The sequence below is a fragment of the Anolis carolinensis genome, chromosome 5 (genome assembly GCF_035594765.1).
Source record: "Anolis carolinensis isolate JA03-04 chromosome 5, rAnoCar3.1.pri, whole genome shotgun sequence".
NCBI classification, from domain to species: domain Eukaryota; kingdom Metazoa; phylum Chordata; class Lepidosauria; order Squamata; family Dactyloidae; genus Anolis; species Anolis carolinensis.
Genome location: NC_085845.1, coordinates 61,075,763 through 61,095,784, shown reverse-complemented (window position 1 = coordinate 61,095,784; position 20,022 = coordinate 61,075,763). Strand labels below are relative to the sequence as shown.

Genomic DNA, 20,022 nt, shown 5'->3' with positions numbered 1-20,022 from the left:
TCACAATTTTGGATCAAAGACCATACTAAACATCATCTTAGCTACTTACCAGGACCTTAAAAGCAGACAAGTTGAGTGGATTTGTTACTGATAGTGGCAAATCCAATATTTTATCATTATTCTCCTGAACCTAGTCAGAGTTGAATATGAACTCTCCAGGTTTCAGGAATTTGGTGTAGTGTATCTTCAGGACTCCTGTACAAACTCAAGTGGTTGTGAAAAAAGCTGTTGTAAAACTGAACTTCCCAATGCTATCTTATCTCAAAAGGGATATAACCACCCTACAGTTGAGGTACTACCCTGTTTCCCCAAAAATAAGACAGTGTCTTATATTAATTTTTGCTCCCAAAGATGCGCTAAGTCTTATTTTCAGGGGATGTATTGTTTTCCCACAAAGAAGAATTCACATTTATGGTTGAATTTTTAAAAAATGAAAATTTATTATCTACTATAGAGTTGTTGTCATCACAAACCAGCGTAACCAAACTGTGAATCCTTTCAAGAATTTCTATATTATATTTTATTGCTATACTGTTTTTAAATTACTGTTTTAAATTTCTGTTGGAATGTAAATTTATGTTGTTGTTGGGCTTGTCCCTGTGTAAGCTGCCCTGAGTTCCTTCTGGGAGATGGAGGTGGGATACAAGAATAAAGTTATTATTATTATTATTATTATTATTATTATTATTATTATTATATTATTATTTCTTGTTACTACCTTTATTTCCATGTACAACGATCTATGGTACTATGTACATTTACTGATCCTGCATGCTTCCAAATAAAAACTTTACTAGGTCTTACTTTTGGGGGATGCCTTATTTTCAAGGAAACAGGCTATTACTATGAAAGCCCTAGCTCATGTACGTACTTACCAACCAGGTCTCTTATGGTGGGATATTCAATAGTGTCCCATCTGAAGATCTCTGCTATCTTAGGCAGTCCATTAGGTATCTTGCCCCAGAACATTTTAGTCATCCCCTTAAAGAAAGAGAGTTGTATACTCTCTGGGAAGCCATAATAGCTATAGAAAATTGGCCAGGCTGAAATTCATCACTTTAAGGAGAACATCACTTAGTGTCAGGCATTATTGGTGACATATCCTTAAATACTCCCTTTTGCACATTTCCCAAAGTGTAAAGAGGGGGCAATAAAGGTCTTCTAGAGCACCCATCAGGATGTCTCTTTTAGCATAGCAGTGGGAGACCCACACAGTGGTGGAGGAATACAATACACCACTCCTCCTGTTCCCATCGGAGGCAGAAGAGGCATTGTGCTTCATCAGTGGACTGGCCTGGTAAGCATTTGCCCACTTGCATGTGATTGCATGTATTTTACAGGAATTTTCTTACTGTATTCCATAGAGAAAAGATGTATTCTTTTTCAGCTTTTGGCAAGCATTCGGTGTACATTCTCATTGTTCCGTTAGCTGCTATTTTGGGCGGTGAAACCCCTATTTTTTGTTTGGCTAAACCATACCAGAAATATGGATTATTTGGGCCCCTGGTGAGCACTAAAACAAGCAACTTCCAGATCATCTCATAACATGATAAATTATGCATTGTTAGGAAAAGTTTTAGATGACTTTTCTTTCTTTTTTTTGCCCAAGTACCAGAATTCAGGGAGGTGACCCAGAGCTAGGTTTTAAAAGCAATGTGATGCTTTCAGAGTGAGAATGCAGGTCAAGAATTGCTAAAATAGCACTAGCCAAAAGTATGTGATCCTATGCAAAATATGGAGTTTATTTTTATTTAAAATTTAACTTTATCTTCCTGGAATTTTCTCTCTCCCTTTTTCTTCATTTGAAATTCAGGAGCAGATTAAATCAAAGCAGAAACATAGATAAGAATTTGCAAGCTGTCTTTCTCTCTGTGCTGAATAGCATCACTAGAAAGAGTTTTCATGTACAAAGAATGTAAACAAATGGAAGAGAGGAGCTGTGTAGGATATTTGTTTGTTTATTGCTGTGTCATGTGCCTCCAGTAATTTCTGACTTAAGGCAAGCCTAAGGCAACCCTATCACAGGGGTTTCTTAGCAAGTTCTGTTCAAAGAGAATTTGTCCTTGTCTTCCTCTGAGTCTTAGAGTGTGTGACCTGCACAAGGCAACAATAGTCTTTTGTGGCTGAGTAGAGATTCAATGTCTAGTCTCCCAGAATTCAAATCCAACACTGAAATCACTACACAATGCTGGCTCTCATCACATCCCTACATCCATGTGGATGCAAGAGTGATATGCCAATAAAATCAGAACAACATAACCAATACAATAAACTTAAAATATGATGAAAAAATATCATAATATAGAGACAGCTAACCTTAAAATACTTGTAAATCGATAGTTCATGTCTGGCATCGAGTGATTGAAATATTGACACTACTGTCACCTCCATTAAAAGATTATTTCATATCAGGAATGCCACAAGTGAGGAGGTTTTTCTTTTCTTTGGTGATAAATTGTGTAACTGGGCTGATATGCTTGGAAAAGAGACTTGGACAGGCTGATATTGGGGAAAATAATCCTGAAGGTAGTTGTATCACCAACCACTTAAAGATAAGCATCAGCACTTCGAATTGGGTTTGAAGTCAAGAGGCAGCATGCTCATTCAAATTGTTTGCAATATAGTTTTGCTTTGCTATGCTTGCTACAATGCTGCCTTCTGAATTCTGTACTTTTACCAATCCTTTCTCTGAAATATAGCCAACAGCATCTTGTATTCCTTGGTGCTCCCCCATCCAAATACTGACTAGAACTCTCACTGCTTAGCTTCCAAGGTCAGATGAAATCTGGTGCTTTTAGAATATTTGGGCGGTTAAAGAAAGAAAAAGATTAAGAGTCAGGTTACCAATTGTGGGTTTATTAGCAGTGATACTGTACAAATTCAAATGCTCAACAGCTTTGAACCAATACAATCGATAGGCAACCTTATGTAAAAATAGTTGGAAGCTAAAATTTTGATTGTTGCTCAATGCCATGAGTTCTTTTCAGTCTACATAATTTCCGTAATGCTGTGTCATCCATGTACAACCTGCTGCATCTCAAAACTGTTGGACTACATCTCCCATGGTCTCCCCCACCCCATCATCTGATCTGAGGGGAGTCTTCAAACTACACTGTGATCTTCTAGTGGGTACAAGAATACACCTTAAAATGTCAGTGGAGTTCTGAACTATGATAAGAGTGTGTGATATTAGAGATGACATTTGCCATGTGAGACCAAGTTGACAATTTTGCTTGAGTGAGTTTCTTTCATTGACTTTGCTTTCATTCTCCTATACAAGCTTCTTTTAAAGGGAAACGAATGCTCAGTTTGGTACCATGGGATAGCTTGAGGTGAAGAGGTAATTTCAAGAGAGAAAAATGTTATGCGGGTTATAAGGTGAAAAACATGTCAAGCCATTTCAAAAGTAATGGGAATAATCCTGTCCTCTGATATATGCTCTGAGGATACCCATTCAGGTTTTGTGGATCCGCAAGGTATCTCAAAATGCCATTTAAAAACTATAGAAGGAAGCAGTAGGTAGCATAGTTTCAAAAAGTTCTATAGCAGGAATGGGGAATCTGCGGCCTTCCAGATTGCGTTGGCCTACAACTCACTTAATCTGTGTTCACTGATCATGTTGGCTGAGATCCATGTGAGGTTCAAGGATATCTTTTTGCTCCTCAGCCAAGTTCACAAAGATAACATCAAACAATCCACTGGTTTCTCCACAGTCCACAATTATGAAGAGTCTGTCTGAAGCCAGATGCCATGGCTGCTATCTGTCTCCCAATCTGTCATCCTCCCCCTCTCAGCTATGTGCTCTCAGTGATGAGTTCTGTGGTAACAGTGAGTTGAGCACTGAAGAATGACACGTGAAGTCCCATCCCGCCAATGGTTTGTAAAGTACAAAGTAGAAGTAGGGACCACTATAGGGTCCTGTCAGTGTATTCAATTACTGGGAAGGGGCTGGAAGCATCATCCAGCTTGCCATCACTTCAGAACTCCATCCCTCAGTGCAGTTGATTAGATTATAAACTGTACTTGAGAGGCATTTATGTTTATGAGAATGATACCATGATCATAAATATGTATAAGAAAAAGCAATAAGCCATTGTTTTTACAGTCCCACCACCCTGAATATATTAAATATATAAGATTTGGAGTTTTATGTAACCAATGCCATGCTACTAACACACATTTTCTATAGACTGTGACAAATAGATTTAAAATCATTTTTTAAAAAATCCAGAATTCATATCAGAGTAATAAATAGTCTTAATAAGTAAAACAAACAAAAAGTATCATGAAATGTCTGAGATAATTCTTTTCCTAATGTATCACTAATCTGGAAATAATTAGGAAACATTAGCAAAACAACGCAAAGATAACTCATCGCTTTAATAGAAACAAAACAAACTAAAAATTCCCCCAGTGTTCCTTGCTCACAATTCCAGGTATGTGAAGAGCAGCATTTCAAGAATTCATCAAAAGTTCATACTTGTTATCAGAAGAAAAACACTGGTGCCCTACTGAGGCAATGGCCATGTGCTTCCATTCTTCCATTCATCTGTGCTATTAGGCTTCACTCTCCTTTCTGCATTGTTTAACAATGTGTCAGTCTCCTGTCTAATGAGAACAAAAGTGGTGAAAGTACTGTGGCTAAATTGTCTTGATGCTTACTGCAAAAGCATGGTCAAAAGATGGCCTCTCTTCTGCCAACTATGAGGGACACTGTTGGTTTACATTGTACGGTAGCGACACAACCCATCTATATATATAAATGAGTGATGGCATCACGGCGACCCACAATACAACAAAACTACAGGCCCCCCAACCTCGAAATTTGACAATACAACCCATCATCCACGCCTCTAGGTTGATACAACAGAAAGAAAAGAAAAATAAAGTCCTAATTAGAGGGAGAGCAATAATTGTTTTTATCCAATTGCTGCCAGTTCAGAGGGCTAATCTCTGCCCACTTGGTCTCCTGGCAACCAACTCAGCCAAGGGACAGCCAGGGTTCAGTTAGGGGACAGGCAGATTTAGGCCTCACTTAGGCCTCTTCCACAGATTATCTAATTTGCACTGGATTATATGGCAGTGTAGACTCAAGGCCCTTCCACCATACTTGCCACAGCAACGCACAGCTAGTGATGATATATAGAGTGTTTTCCCTAATTGACCAAAGCCTAGAATTGGTCAAAAACCTTGGTTGGGTTTAGGGGCATAGCCAATTGGGCTGGAATATCAAGAGAAGAACTTTCAATGCTTACACCTAAAAAAAGGGGGGGGGGCGATTGGGTAAGAGATGTGACTAACAGCAAGGGCAAGCCATTACAGCAGTGGAGTGCTTACACTAGGTATGTAAATAATGCTTGCAATGTTTCTCACCCTTGCTGAGGAAAAGTGAAAAACCCAATCAAGAAACTTTGAAATGGTTACGGAGATCTTCCTGTGAAAAATTGGTTGCCTACCCCCAGCATAAAAACTTGTATTCTCTGCAAAACCAAGATTTTTCTCATGTACTTTTCATTTTTAATGCACAAAAACTTATATTCTAGACCAGGAAAAGGTTTGCAATCATTCATGCAAAAAGATTAGAGCATAATAAGTCCAGTTTTACATCCATAGCTTTAAATAATTGTGGTGATCATAGCAAGGTAAGGTAAAGGTTTCCCCTGATGTTAAGTCCAGTCATGTCTGACGCTGGGGGTTGGTGCTCATCTCTATTTCTAAGCCGTTGTCCAGAGACACCTCCAAGGTCATGTGGCCGGCATGACTGCATGGAGTGCTGTTACCTTCCCGCCGGAGCGGTACTTATTGATCTACTCACATTGGCATGTTTTCAAACTGCTAGGTTGGCAGGAGCTGGAGTTAACAGCGGCTGCTCATGCCGCTCCCGGGGTTTGAACCTGGGACCTTAGCACCATGGCCTAATTGTGTGTATAGGTTTAGCAAACCCAGTTTCATAGAAAGCTAGAACATTCTGGCATAGTCTTTCTTCCTAATGCAGATTCCTCCAAATAAGGTTCTCTTTTTAAAAAGCACACTATCTGCTTACCTCCCGACCCATTTTTTGCCTTTCATATGGCATGGCTCTCTTTTTGTAGCCAAAGGAACTACACAATTTAGGCATTAGGGTTGTCATATGAGAGCTTGAAATGTTGTATTTTTGCCATTTCGCAGTTGCACAGAGGTTGATTTGTACATGTACATAAATTTCTCTGTACATCTCATTGTAATACATATGGGTGACATAATAAATACGAATATTGTAATTTCCAGCCTAAGGCACATTAGTTTAGGCTGCCAGAAAGTGGTGTAGTTGCCAGTGCCAAACCGTGTTTCAGGGTGCTGGGGCTAGCAGAACTCCTAGGTTGTTTAATCGAGGATATAAAACAGCACACCACATCACAATTAAAGGTGTACATCCACACTCAAAAGTAAATCCAAATTAACAAATCAGTGCTGATAGCATGTGTAAATGTATCTGAAAATTTAAAGAAGTACTGTTTCCAGAAATATTGCAGCAGTATATCACCAATGAAGAGAATGCTTATAGAACAAAGAGAACCCACAATAGTATCAGAAATAAATTGAAAATTATACAGTTACTTTAAATAAAAAAGAATTCAAAGGAAATGGACCAGGAGAAAGGGCTGCTAATGTGAACCTCAACCCTCATGCAACAATACCCCATGTTATCCATCATGCAAACCTTACATTACCGATTTTTAAGAAGATATGAGAATGGTGGATTATTTTTAAACATTACTATTATATAGCTTTCAATCTGATTAATCATATGCACATTCAAAGCAAGTCTTTATTGGTGTTTGGTATTTCCAGATTTCTTTGATTAATTGTAAATGTTTGGTTGGAAATGCTTAGAGCAGATTACTATGTAACATTTTAAAGCTATTTCCCCATAGCTGTCTTCTGTATTTTGGAATATAAATGCAGATGTTATATTTTAATACTGCTCCATGAAAAAGTGTATTTAGTTTTTATGAGATAAAATTTGCCTCTTATCTATTGTGTAGCATGATTTTGGGGTATGATAGTCTATATTTGCACTGGGCGAGTCATTGAGTAATATAACAGTGTTGTCACAGATAGCTTGGAAATGTTAATAATAATAATAATAATAATAATAATAATAATAATAATAATAATAATAATGGATTATGATGATAATGATAATAATAATAATCTTCAATCATTTTATTGTGATTTAAATAGTGTGTTTTATAAATGCAATGGTTCTAGCTATTGAATTGGCAAAGATACGCCACATCTTTGCATTGGATATTTTAAGTTTGTTTGAATCTTTGCAAAGCTGTTCAGCCAGAAACAATATCCTTTTCACCTTCACCTTAATTTTGAACTTGTTGGTTCAAATCATTCTAGCAAGTAATTTAGAGAAATTTACAAATCATGATAATTTGACTGTTATACTCACACAACTGTTATTTTCATGTCACGTAAATGTTTTTTGGCACTATATTTTATCTGTTTAAAATTTATTTATTTATTTATTTCCAACATTTATATCCCGCCCTTCTCACCCGAAGGGACTCAGGTCAGTTGTATGGGTTAGTTACCTGATCATGCAGAGTAGAAATAAGTCTAGTGACCTGTCCACATTGGTTAGTGTCCAAAATATTAATTTTTGTTTTAAAGTGAAGTTATGTGATTATGTGTAGGAGGGGGATATGAAGTCCTTAAAAATGTTCAAGATGGCTCAGAAACCCCCTGGAGTACATTTTGTTTCTGCCAGAAAGTGCTATGGGAAGGGGATTGAAAACTCTGATGCTACCACAAAACTCAAAATAGATTTTGGATTATATCACCAAGAGAGAGAGAGAGGATGAATGTGCTACTTGTTTATTTGCAAATTATGCTTAATACCATCCTGCAAGTATTTAATTTTTAATGGCTTTCTTGTGATCTGTTTGGCCCTGATAGCAGTTGGGTACAGCACATTTTTCTATCAGGTTCATGTGTGAGTCCAAAAGATGTCCGCTGCTTAAATGCTCATGAGAGTTATATTTGATTAATTGTGCGGATTTTGCTTGTTTTTAGTTTGGTGGCTACAAAAGAAACAGACAGCGCAAGATCTCGAAGCATGCCAATGTCCCCATCGGATTTCTTGGATAAATTAATGGGTAGAATGTCTGGCTACGATGCAAGAATCAGGCCAAATTTCAAAGGTAATTTCATATTCCATATATTCATTTGAATACAGTGTTTTCAGTTGTGTGAAGAAGTGTTTGGGTTATATTATTTATTTATTTACAACATTTATACCCCGCTTTTGAAAGCAAGAAAGTTAGCTAATAATTTAAAATGTGGCTTTTGTCTTTCACATTTCAGTATAAACCTTGTCAAAATTTCTGGTGACTTTCTGGAGCTACAGATCAATTGGCGTAGAACATTTTTACAGCAGCATAGAAGCTAAAACATAAGATGTTTGTTTTGATTAAAAGCGGTGTTCCCTCATGTAATAGACAGCGAAGTATGTGAACCAAAATAATGAGCACTAAGGAATGTTGTATGTTTGTAGTGCCAAGCAGTTCTGTAGTATGCACATTACTAACGGCCAAACTAAATGTGACAGCTGTGTCACAGAGATCAGAGAATGAGAGCAAACCAAGGTTGTTTTCCAACCTTCTGACCTTGCCCTAGTCTGTTTTCATCCAAACAGGAAGCTCAAATATAAAAGAATGTTAAGGAGCACAAAACATTAACAGATTTTATAGCATAAGCTTAAATTGGCATATTTAACTGTTACTGCTCTTATTATTCAGAAACTATCAAATGATTTCATTTTGTTATTATATTTCTTCCATTAATTATCTGGTAATTATTATTAGATAAGGATGTGCAAAATGAACACTTTCAATATCGTCTTAACTTAGCTTTTATCCTGTTATTTATTAGTATGTAATCTTAATTTTATATAGTGATAATTGCTTACTGTTGTTGTTTGCTTGTTTATTGTTTATATAATTTTCTGTATCTGAATTTTAAGCTGCCCCAAGTCCCTTCGGGGAGAGGGGGTGAGATATAAATAAAGATTACTACTACTACTACTACTACGATCTCATTTCAAGCATATTCAGATTGGAACCATGCCAAAACCAAAGTCGTTTTTCTGCACAGAATTAGCATATGCTCATCTGTGTGTATGTTTCCATATGCATTTCCCCAAATGTGTAGATTTTTTCAAACATTCCTGTTGTTGGCAAATTGCTTTGTTATATTGCTTACTGAAGTTAAATATTTGCAGCCATAAGGTATGGTAAAAGCTAATTGATTTTACAACAATTAAAAATGATATATATTCATTTTAAAGGAAATTAGAACCGGCACAGTATATAAACAGAAAAAGAAGTCGCTATTTTTTAAAATTAACTAAAATTAATTTTAAAAACTATCATTGAAACTTACATTGGTCAAAGATGGATTTTCTTTTGAGCAGGGATTTGGACCTGTGATTGGGCCCTATGTTGTAGATTTAAGCTCATATGGAATGTAATTTTTTTCCCAAGAGCAAAGAATAATTTAGCCATTTTTCCTATTGCAAAAAAGCCTTCAAAAACTTTGTAGTCTTTGAAGGTTATTCTCTGTGAATATTCTGCATGAAATTCACACAAGGTTGATTCACATAGAACATAGCATTTGCCCACCCAATTGGAAGAAGGAGAGGCTCATTTCATCCCTCCTCCTTCTTGCATAGCGACAAGGAGTGTCACTTAGCTTCTTATCTTTTTTCCATCTTTCTTCAAGGACAAATAATGGTCCCATTCTGTGGGCAACACTAGAGGCAACACAAAATCAAGGGGCAGAATTTCTGCCATTCTTTTCTGTGCCAAACAGCTTTATATGAATTTTGCTCAGAATAAGTTCTGAATTGCAAATATTCATGTCAGTACTGGATTCTTCTTGTCAGAGTCTTTTGAAATTCAAGAAACAGGTGCTTGTTGTTTTTATCATTTTTAAAATATTCTTTCCAGTTCTAAATATTGTGTGATCATTATGCTTTACTGCCTTTCATGCCAAAACTTCTATATTGAAAAATTTAAATCTAATAGTAATTATGTCCTATCTAAGGAAAAAACCCATTTGCAGGATGTTTTCCTATGGTGGCTCCCTAAATCTTTTCCCTAAAACAGAGGTGTTCAACCCGTGCCCCCCCCCCGATTGTTGGGCCCCCAACTCCCAGAAGCTCTAACCAGCTTGCCCAATCACCAGAAATTCTGGGAGCTGAAGTCCAAAACATCTGGAGGGTCACAAGTTTGACATCACTGTCCTAGAGCCCTTTCACACAGTTATATAACCCAGAATATCAAGGTAGAAAATCCCACAGTATCTGCTTTGAACTGGGTTATCTGAGTCCACACTACCATATATTCCAGTTCAAACCAGATAAAGTGAGATTTATTCAGCTGTGTGGAAGGGGCCTTAAAGGGCAGAAAGAGAGAAAGAATGGAAAATAATAGTTTCAATGATATTCTGAACTTATTTTACAGAAATGAGAATGATTGCAAATGAAATTCTTGTATTTGCATGGATGGTACTGATAATGGTTATTTAAAATTATTTTGTTTATCATCACTCAGCCTATTGGATCTACCAAAGATACATACATTAACCCCCCTTTATCATTGAGGGATATATTCAAGATTCCCCATGAATGACTGAAACTACAGATAGTACCAAAACCTAAATTTTCAGCCAGGAGGAGCCCATCTCTCTGCTCATCTGCTGTTGAGTAAAAGGTGATGGAACTGAACAGCTCCTAACTTTCTTCCCATTGATGATTGCACAGAGGTGACCCAACCCTAACACAGAATAGCACTGAAGGACTGAGAGAGCCAACCTGATTTCTGATGTAACAGAGTTCATAAAATCATAGAGTTGGAAGAGGGCCATCCAGTCCAACCCCTGCCAAGAAGCAAGAAAATCGCATTCAAAGCATCCAAAGAAGGAGCCTCCACCACAGTCTGGGGGAGAGAGTTCCACTGTTGAACAGCTCTCACAGTTAGGAAGTTCTTCCTAGTGTTCAGGTGGAATCTCCTTTCCTGTAATTTTAAGCCGTTGTTCCATGTCCTAGTCTCCAGGTCATCAACAGTTCCACAACTAAGAGGCCACTACAGAGAAAGCCAAGTCAGAGAATAAAAGTGGAGAGAAACATCAGCAAAAAGAGTCTTTTGACATTCTGATTGTTAGCCCATCTAAATAGTTATGGAGATAAAAGAAAAGCAATAGTAGTTCACATCTCCTCTGGAGAACATTATTTTCCCACTGATACCCATTTTTACAATTTAATCTTTTTTATACTCTAGGTAACTATATTTGTGTTTAGATAAATGGTTGCAATGTGCCACATCATTAAATCTTTCCTTCAAATGGGTGGGTTTAGCCAATAAGCTATTTCTCACTTCCCAAATCTTCATAGCAAGGCAGGTGAATGTTTTTCAATCTGCAGAGCCATTTAGCAGATAAATTCATTCAAACAGCTTCCCAGCAAAGGGGAGTGATTTAATGCAGCCTCTATGGGCAGCTGTTCCTTATGTACTGATCCCTCATGGCTAAATATTTTGCTTGATTGAGAAAAATAAAACTAGGTTGGTATATAAGTGAACCTGCACTATTACATAAGTCTAATGCAACTTTCCTGATATTGTGTTTGTAGCATCTTAATTGGTCTCTACCCTGCAACTCTACACAACCCCAGATTTGATGCTTAAGCTGTTCTCATTTACTAACCACTGTTATCCCATTAGCACATAAAACTTCAGGTTCAATCCAAGGTAACATGAGGCAGCTTAGAAGATAACTTTTGGCAAATAATGTTGGCAACACAGTCTCTCCCTTTTTCTTTGAATCTTTTAAAGACCTCTGAAAAAAGATTAGTAGAAAGCTTACGGCTTAGCAGTTCATTTGGTGATTGGATTTGGGAGTTTATCATGGACACAATGCAATCACACCCATCTGGAAAGGCTAGTGGGTGGAAGAAAGCAGATGTTTAGTTGTCCGTGGGACATAGCCTACCCCTAAATATAAAAAAAATTAGGAACCTTAATTTCTCCTTTATTAGAATTCAAAAGAGATGAAAACCTAATTTGATTCTTCTTGCTCCTCTTTAGAATTATACTTGTTTGATCTTCTGATGAATTATGCAATTTAAACTATGTCTTCTGTGAGGGATGTATATCAAAAATATGCACTTTCGCTGAATTTTGCAGGTTTCAAATACTGTAAATACAAATATTGAGTTGTTTTTGCTATTTCTTGATGTTTTCCTAAAGTTTTCTCATAAATAACTTTTTAAAAGAATAAATACCAAGGCCACATCTGTAAGAATACCCCTGTTCCTATTTATTAGAAATTCGACAGGATTCATTATGTTTTTATGTTTTAATACCTTAATGTTAATGGTTTTAAATTATATTTATATGTTGATTGTTACTATTGATTTTTTGTTATGTTTTATTTGCTTTGTATAATGTGGCATTGCATTTTTGTCTAAATATATGTTGTACGCCTCTCTGAGTCCCCTGTGGGGTGAGAAGAGCGGGATACAAATGTAGTAAGTAAGTAAATAAATAAATAAATAAATAAATAAAGGAGTTTACTATGCTTGGAAATGTGATCCAATTATGCCATGAAATAAAAAATGTTAAAGGCAGCTCCATTAAAAAGCAAACAAAACAAAACCTACTGTATCGTTTTATCTAATCAATTGCAGGCTTCATTATCTTGAAGGGTGTTACTTTGTATGGAGGTTTAATCTACTTACGCCAAGACATCAAAGAGTTCTACTCATTTACCTAGTGATAACAAATGCAAGATAATGATGCTGAGGAAAATAGAAGGAAAAAGGAAGAGGGGCCAACCAAGGGCAAAATGGATGGATGGTATCCTTGAAGTGACTGGCTTGACCTTGAAGGAACTGGGGGTGGCGATGACCTACAGGAAGCTCTGTTGTGGGCTGGTCCATGAGGTCAAGAAGAGTCAGAAGTGACTGAATGAATAAACAACAAACAAATGCAAGGAGTGAAGTTTGGGATTTCAGAAATATGATTCCAGGAATTCTAGGGCAGGCCTCATTTAAATGAGGACAATGTTCTGTAGACTCACTCATGCTGTTTTCCAAATAACCAGGACAGTATCTGAACCTAGTCTTGTGCTCAGCCTGAAACTAAGCTAATAAACAGTGGTGGGTCTCCACCAGCCTGTTTCTACCAAAGTCCTTGAATTGGGAAATCTGGTTACCTGAAATGTGATATGTAGACTAAGGCTGCATCTATATTTGCCAAAATAATGCATTGAACTATGCTGCAAGACTTTCCTTATACATCATGGGAGTGTCAGCACAGTACTTTTGATGTCCTATTGGCTGGTCGGACTGAGAACACATTGGGGATGTCACAGCTGTGTTACTGGACCAAAGCAGCTCTCTTGCAGAAGCTTGCTTGTGAGTGATGTCACTTCTGCTGATAACATGGCTGGTTCCTCTACTGTGACCTTACTGGAGCCCTTTGGGAGAGAGAAAGTGGATAAATAAATTAATATTATAATAGTAATAGTCACTTTGAGTCCTCTTGGGGAGATAGGGTGGGTTATAAATCATAATTATTGTTATTATTATTACTGATAATAATATTGCAAGCAAATCTCTTTGAGGAAGTTGCCTTTGGCTGGCAACACAGCTGTTGCATCTGTTGGATGTCTGAACACTGGATCAGGCCAGATCCAGCCCAGTCCCATTGTCCATACTTCACAAACTCCAGGATTAAACTTCCATTTCTCTTTGTTCTGATTAACAGCTAGAGGCAGCACTTCAAGTGTACATTGTGTAGACTCCCTTTATCAATTGCAAAGTTAACCCATTGTTTGCCCTGTATAGGCAGACCTTCCAGGTCACTAGTAGGATATACCTGGTGGTTATTTGAAGGGGAGAGGGTTAATGGATTGATTAATTGTAATCTGTCTGTATCTTGCAATGTCATCTTTGATGACTGTTAGATGACAAAAAGGAAGGTATAAACAGTTTTTGGCATTTTTTCCAGTGGTCTCGAGGCATTGCTCATTGGAAATATGGACCAGAGCTATCTTAGAGGGAGAAGTTCCTACTTGCTGATAAGGGGGTTAGACAAGAATGAGCAGAGAGAGAATATTAAGAAGGGGAGAACAGAAAGGGAGGGAGAAGACCTAGGCCCTTTTCACACAGCCATATAACCCAGAATATCAAGGCAGATAATCCATAATATCTGCTTTGAACTGGATTATCTGAGTCAACACTGCCATATAACACAGTTGAATGTGGATTATATACAGCTGTGTGGAAGGGGCCATAGATGTAAATGGAAGAACATTAGCATTTAGTTACACAAGAGATGAAAAGTATGATAGTAAGTAATTGGGAGAGGAAAGACGAAACCCAACTAAATCAGTGAATGAGGTGAGAGAAAAGAACACCAGTTTGAAGAGTTCTATGCCAGAAAAAGATGGTAATTTTTGCTGAAATTTATAATACAGAAATTCTGAAAAAATAATATTCTGTCTTGACAGTAGTTTTGTTGCACTTCCTTAACAATGTCACATTGTGTTTCAAAAAGCTTTAGTTCTTTATAAACACCATATGAGTCAGACAGGGCATGGAGTTTTTCATAACGTTGTTCAAGCATGTTCAGGCAGTAAGATTATTTTTCTATACTCATTTTCAATTATGTATTGTGAAGTACATTGTTTTCTCACTGCTGGCTTCCATGCAGGAAAGCATTAGCAGGAACAGAATTGCTCATTCCTTATGACAGACTAGTTCATTATAAATAAGCTAAAAGAAAAGGTTGTGGTTTATTTTGCTTGTAGCAAAATGGTGGCAATGTACCCTTCTGACCTTCCGGTGATTCCATTACTTTATTCATTCAGACATAATCTGATGGTCCTTCATAGTTTTTGTTTTTTAATGAGGTTCTTTTCCACATCATGTCCTAACTCCTGTTTTTACTCCAGAATGACCTTAGGTTTACTTACAATTTCCTTGAACTAGATACTAATTTTGCTCTCAAAAAGCATTTGCTAGTCTACTTATAGCACTCTAGGCAATATATAGTTATCCCCATTTTACAGATGTGAATCTGAAACTGAGATATTCATTTGTTCAAGGCTATTCAGCAATTGGTGACATTAAAAATGATTCAACTAAGGAGTCCAACATCCACGTGTTCTCAAACGACAACCCTCACTTTTAAAATCTATGTATTCATTGATTACGAAAGATGTAGTAAAGAGAATCTCAGGGCTAGATGACAGAAATAAATAAAGGATTGGACAAATATTTGAAAATGTTTGAAATATGTTTGAATAAATGGTTTTCACCACTCTTTGGAAACCCTAGTGAGGATAAGACTAAAGACTTCATCACAAAGAGCTGGAGAAATCAGGGGAAACAGGAGGAAACAGTGGAGTTTCATGGGGTTCTGTCTTCAAAGAAGATGAAGAATTTACTCACTCCCATCACACTAAGATCGCCTCCTCCAGCTTCTAATCTTATGCAACCACTTCATTCCCATCCCATGGGTCAGCGATGACTCCTCCCATTTCAAGAATACCAGTACACTTTTTAAATCAGACATCCTTTCAGGTAGCACTACCTTCAAGACCTTTCCACTGAAGCCTATTTAAGGCATCTTTCTTCAGGTGGCACTTTTAATGGAGTCGTTTGCACTCAAGATCCTTCCACTGAAACAGAGTGAAAAACTTTCTTAAAGCAGCATTTTCCCTGGGGTCCTTTGTCTTCAAAGCCCTTCCATTGAAGCAAATTTAAGGCATCTTTCTTAAAATGGCACTTTTCCTGGGGTCATTTGCAATCAGGATCCTTCCACTGAACAGAAGAACTTTTCTTAAGGCGGTACTTTCTCTGGGGTCATTTGCACTAAGATTTCCTCCCATTGTCCCTCCAGGATTTTTATTATTTATCTTTTTAAAAACATCACCCCGAATCGTAGGAAGTGGTTTTAAATTAAACCTCATCTTTCCCCAAGCCTCTGCATTCGCAACTTGGGGAAATGAGCATTTTTGGCTCCTCCCACACACAGCATCATCATTTTATTTACAAGCAGGCAAAAAAAGCAGGCAACAGGAATTAACATCACACAGGGAAATTGGCCATGTGGGATTAAAAAATAAGTTGATTGACAACCAGTTTAGGAATACAGTAGAGCATCAATTACCCAACATAACGGGCCAGCAGAACGTTGGATAAGTGAAAATGTTGGATAATAAGGAGGGATTAAGGAAAAGCCTATTCAAGTCAGATTATGTTATGATTTTACAAATTAAGCACCAAAATATCATGTTTTACAACAAGTTTGCCACTTGTTTTGGGAGTGTGGCTGCACTTGTGTTGTTATTGGCCACGTTGACCCACTGCACGTTGCTGCCTAGATAAGCAGCTGTGGATCCGAGTGGGAGGCAAACTGCATTGGATTATACAGAACGTTGGATAAGCGAAGGTTGGATGAGTGAGACTCTACTGTAGTTGGAAAACTCAACACTTTAGAAATGGCAAAATACCTCACCTCCACAGTTGATGCTTGCATCAGGTGAATGGGTTGCCATTTCTCATATGTGCAGAAACGCTGATTTTACTGTATGCGATGAAGTCATAGATGAGTGAAAGCCTTTGCAGTTAGGGACTTACTTTACATGAAAAATATATACAATTCCTTTTATCTGTACTCTGTGAAAAAAACTTTGTTCTACAGAAGAAGTGCCTTTTTCTATGCAAAAATTTGGAGATTTTTGGTTTGGGGGGTTATTACTTTTTGTTGTTTGTCTGTTCTATGAATAAATTCTAAACTTTGATTTGTCTTTGAAAACTAGAATTTTTAACGACTTTCTCACAGAGAAGAGAAGATGGTAGCATTATTCATTCTTGCCTTTAAGAACAAATTTCAAAGATTACCCAATCTTTAATATATACAAAAGATGCTCCATAACAATCTATGTAGGACACTGGTAGAAATAAAAAAGCTTGATAATATGACCTTAGCATGTTTTCCTATCAAACAAGCTTCAAAGTGCTCTTCATCACAGCCATATAAACCAGAATATCAAGCTAGATAATTCACAATATATGCTTTGAATTGGGTTATCTGAGTCCACACTGCCATATAATCCAGTTCAATGCGGATTTTATATATGGAGGGGGCTACAGTATTGTGTAAAACTGAGAAAAGGTAATGAAATAGAAGTAATAGCACTTCTGTAATCCCAGCAGAGGTTTGATAAATTAACAGAAAGATACTGCCAAAATAGAGAAAAAGAGAGGGGAAAACTGTCATCATAACATTAACTAGGAGAACCCAAACACCATGGAATAAATGGAGATGTACAATACCACATTTATTTTACAACTTTAATGAAATTTTCATGGGTATTTTTGGTGGATTCCACCTTAATTTCCTTTTAATTGCATGTGAACAATAGGAATCCTGTTTCCTTTCCTCAAAATCAAAGGATACTCTAGTGCAGTGGTTCTCAACCTGTGGATCCCCAGATGTCTTGGTCTTCAACTCCCAGAAATCCTAACAGCTGGTAAACTGGCTGGGATTTCTGGGAGTTGTTGGCCAAAACACCTAGGGACCCACAGGTTGAGAACTACTGCTCTAATACTGCGATTCAAGCTCTTCTAGCACTGACATTCTATGAAGAGAGAAATTTGTGCTAAATCACAAAAGGATAAATGTCAAATAATTGGGTAGATGGCTTGATGATAGTGGGACATTGCCCCCATCATTTTGTAGTGAATTATCCCTGCTGCTCCAACCATATGGCACAAATGTCCTCTAATTAAGAATTATTTTTCATGATGTAGAATGTTGTGCACTCATGGAAATACTTATCCACCCATTTCTCCTAAAGACAGAATCAGTTATATCAATAGAATAAGTGGTCCCTTGTTGTCTGCTGGAGTTTAGTTCCAGAACCCACAGTGTATACCAAAATCTGCTCAAGTCCTATTGTATACAATAGCAAAGTTAAATGCTGACCCTACTACAAAATGGCAAATCAAGATTTGCTGTTTGACATTTTTAAAGAATATTTTCAAGCTGTGGATCTGGAATCTGTGGCTATAGAGGACCAACTATATTGTGAAGCCTCATGTAGTTGCATAAAGGAGAATATCAAACAGCATCCTCTCCCTCTCTGCAGTGTCAGAATGTATAATGCTCAAATCTTCTCATGTTATTTTTGAAACAGGAGGCAGAAATATCACACAAACAACTCACCCTAGCAGTAAAATGCAACAATAAACTAAAATAATAAAAAAATGTATTTTATATTCACGGAATCCAAAATCTGCTATTTAAGGAGCCTTCCTTAGTTTGTTTCATAGTCTGTCCAGCTCTGCCTATCTCCATCATATCAAAAGTGCAAAATGCTATTTTTGTAGCCTTAGGTGCTGGCTTTTAGTCAGCTTCCTTCCTTGCAGTGCTTATTTGCATACACGGAATGGCATATCTCTGAATAATCTCCCAATTCTGCTTAAAAATCTATCTTTCTGGATTTGGATGTTTCTTTTATTGACTTGCTCCCAACCATTTTGAAAATTGAGGAAGAACAGTAAACAGTGGTAGATGTGTTCAAAACACACATGAAACAAATTGCTATGCTGACAGCTTTCGGAAGGATTTTCTTTCTTGCACCTTTCCGAATGTTTGATGTTAAAGCAGGAAACATGTCTAGACTGTCTTTGACAGATACCTGAGGGAGTGTGTCCTTTTTTTCTATCTGACAACCCCTTCTAACTTGTCAGCAGAGTAAAATATGATTGGATTTGTCTTAAAGGAATAGATCTAACTTAAAACAGTGTCACTTTTTTAGTCATTACATTGTAAGGTTGCAAAATGTATTGTTCCACTGGAAGTGACAAGCACACTACTGATTACTGGCTTACAGAGCATATACTTTCTTAGTCAAAGTTATACAGATCATTCCTTCAGTTATTGTGATTGTATTGTTGTTGAGAAACAGTCCCTCCAGCAACTTAAGTGGTTACTGATTAATGCAATACAATATCTGTTACTGTTGTGTGCTCTCAAGTTGTTTCTGACTTTTGATGATCCTAAGGCGAACCTATCTTGGTATTGGCAAGATTTGTGTAGAACGGGTTTGCTTTTGGCTTTGATTTCCCCTAAAGCTGAGAAAGTATGACTTATCGAAGATCACACCATGGGTTTCCATGACTGACCAGTCATTTTAACCTGGTCTCCAGGATCATAGTCATACATTCAAACCACTACATAGTGGCCCTCTGTAGTATCAACCCTAGTAGTAATAGTAGTAGTAGTAGTAATACTTTATTTATATCCTGCCACCATCTCCCAGAGGGATTTGGGGCTGCTCACAAAACAAGGTGTGACATACAAAATACAAGTGCAAAAAAAAAAAACATAGGCAATAAACAGTCAACATAACATCATAAATTCACAGTACCCCCTGGTAAAAACAATAAAATACAGCACTTGCTGTAGATAAAACAGCAGTATTCGACTTCAGAATTATAAAGTGCTAAAAAATAGTCTAAAGGTCCTCATATGTATTATATGAGAGTCTAAACATGATCGAAGGCTTGTTGGAAAGTCAGGTTTTTAGTTGTGTGCAGAAGATTTGGAAGGTAGCCTGATCTCCCTCGGGAGGCCATTCCAAAGCCGGGGGGGCACCACCGAGAAGGCCCTCTCTCTTGTCCCTACCAACCTCACTTGAGACAGAGGTGGGACAGAGAGAAGGACCTCCCCGGTAGATCTTAAAGCCCATACCGGTTCATAGAAAGAATGCAGTCTCGAAGATAGGTTGGACCCGAAGCGTAAAGGGCTTTATAGGTAATAACCTGCACTTTAAATTTGGTCCAGAAACTCATCAGCAACCAGTGGAGCTGCTTTAATAGGAGCATGGTGTGCTTCCTATAACCAGCTCCAGTTAGTAATCTGGCAACCGACCTTTGCACTAACTGCAGTTTCC

At 37.4% G+C, this 20,022-nt stretch overlaps 1 protein-coding gene across 2 annotated transcripts in view; it reads left to right on the top strand.

Moving 5' to 3' along the window:
- Positions 1–20,022, top strand: part of glra3 (glycine receptor alpha 3) — a 132,873-nt gene that overhangs the window by 31,490 nt on the left and 81,361 nt on the right. For both annotated transcript variants that reach the window (XM_062981378.1, XM_008107571.3), the window contains exon 2: positions 8,068–8,195. In XM_062981378.1, the coding sequence (XP_062837448.1) occupies positions 8,068–8,195 (128 nt within the window). The remainder of the gene's footprint in view (positions 1–8,067; positions 8,196–20,022) is intronic.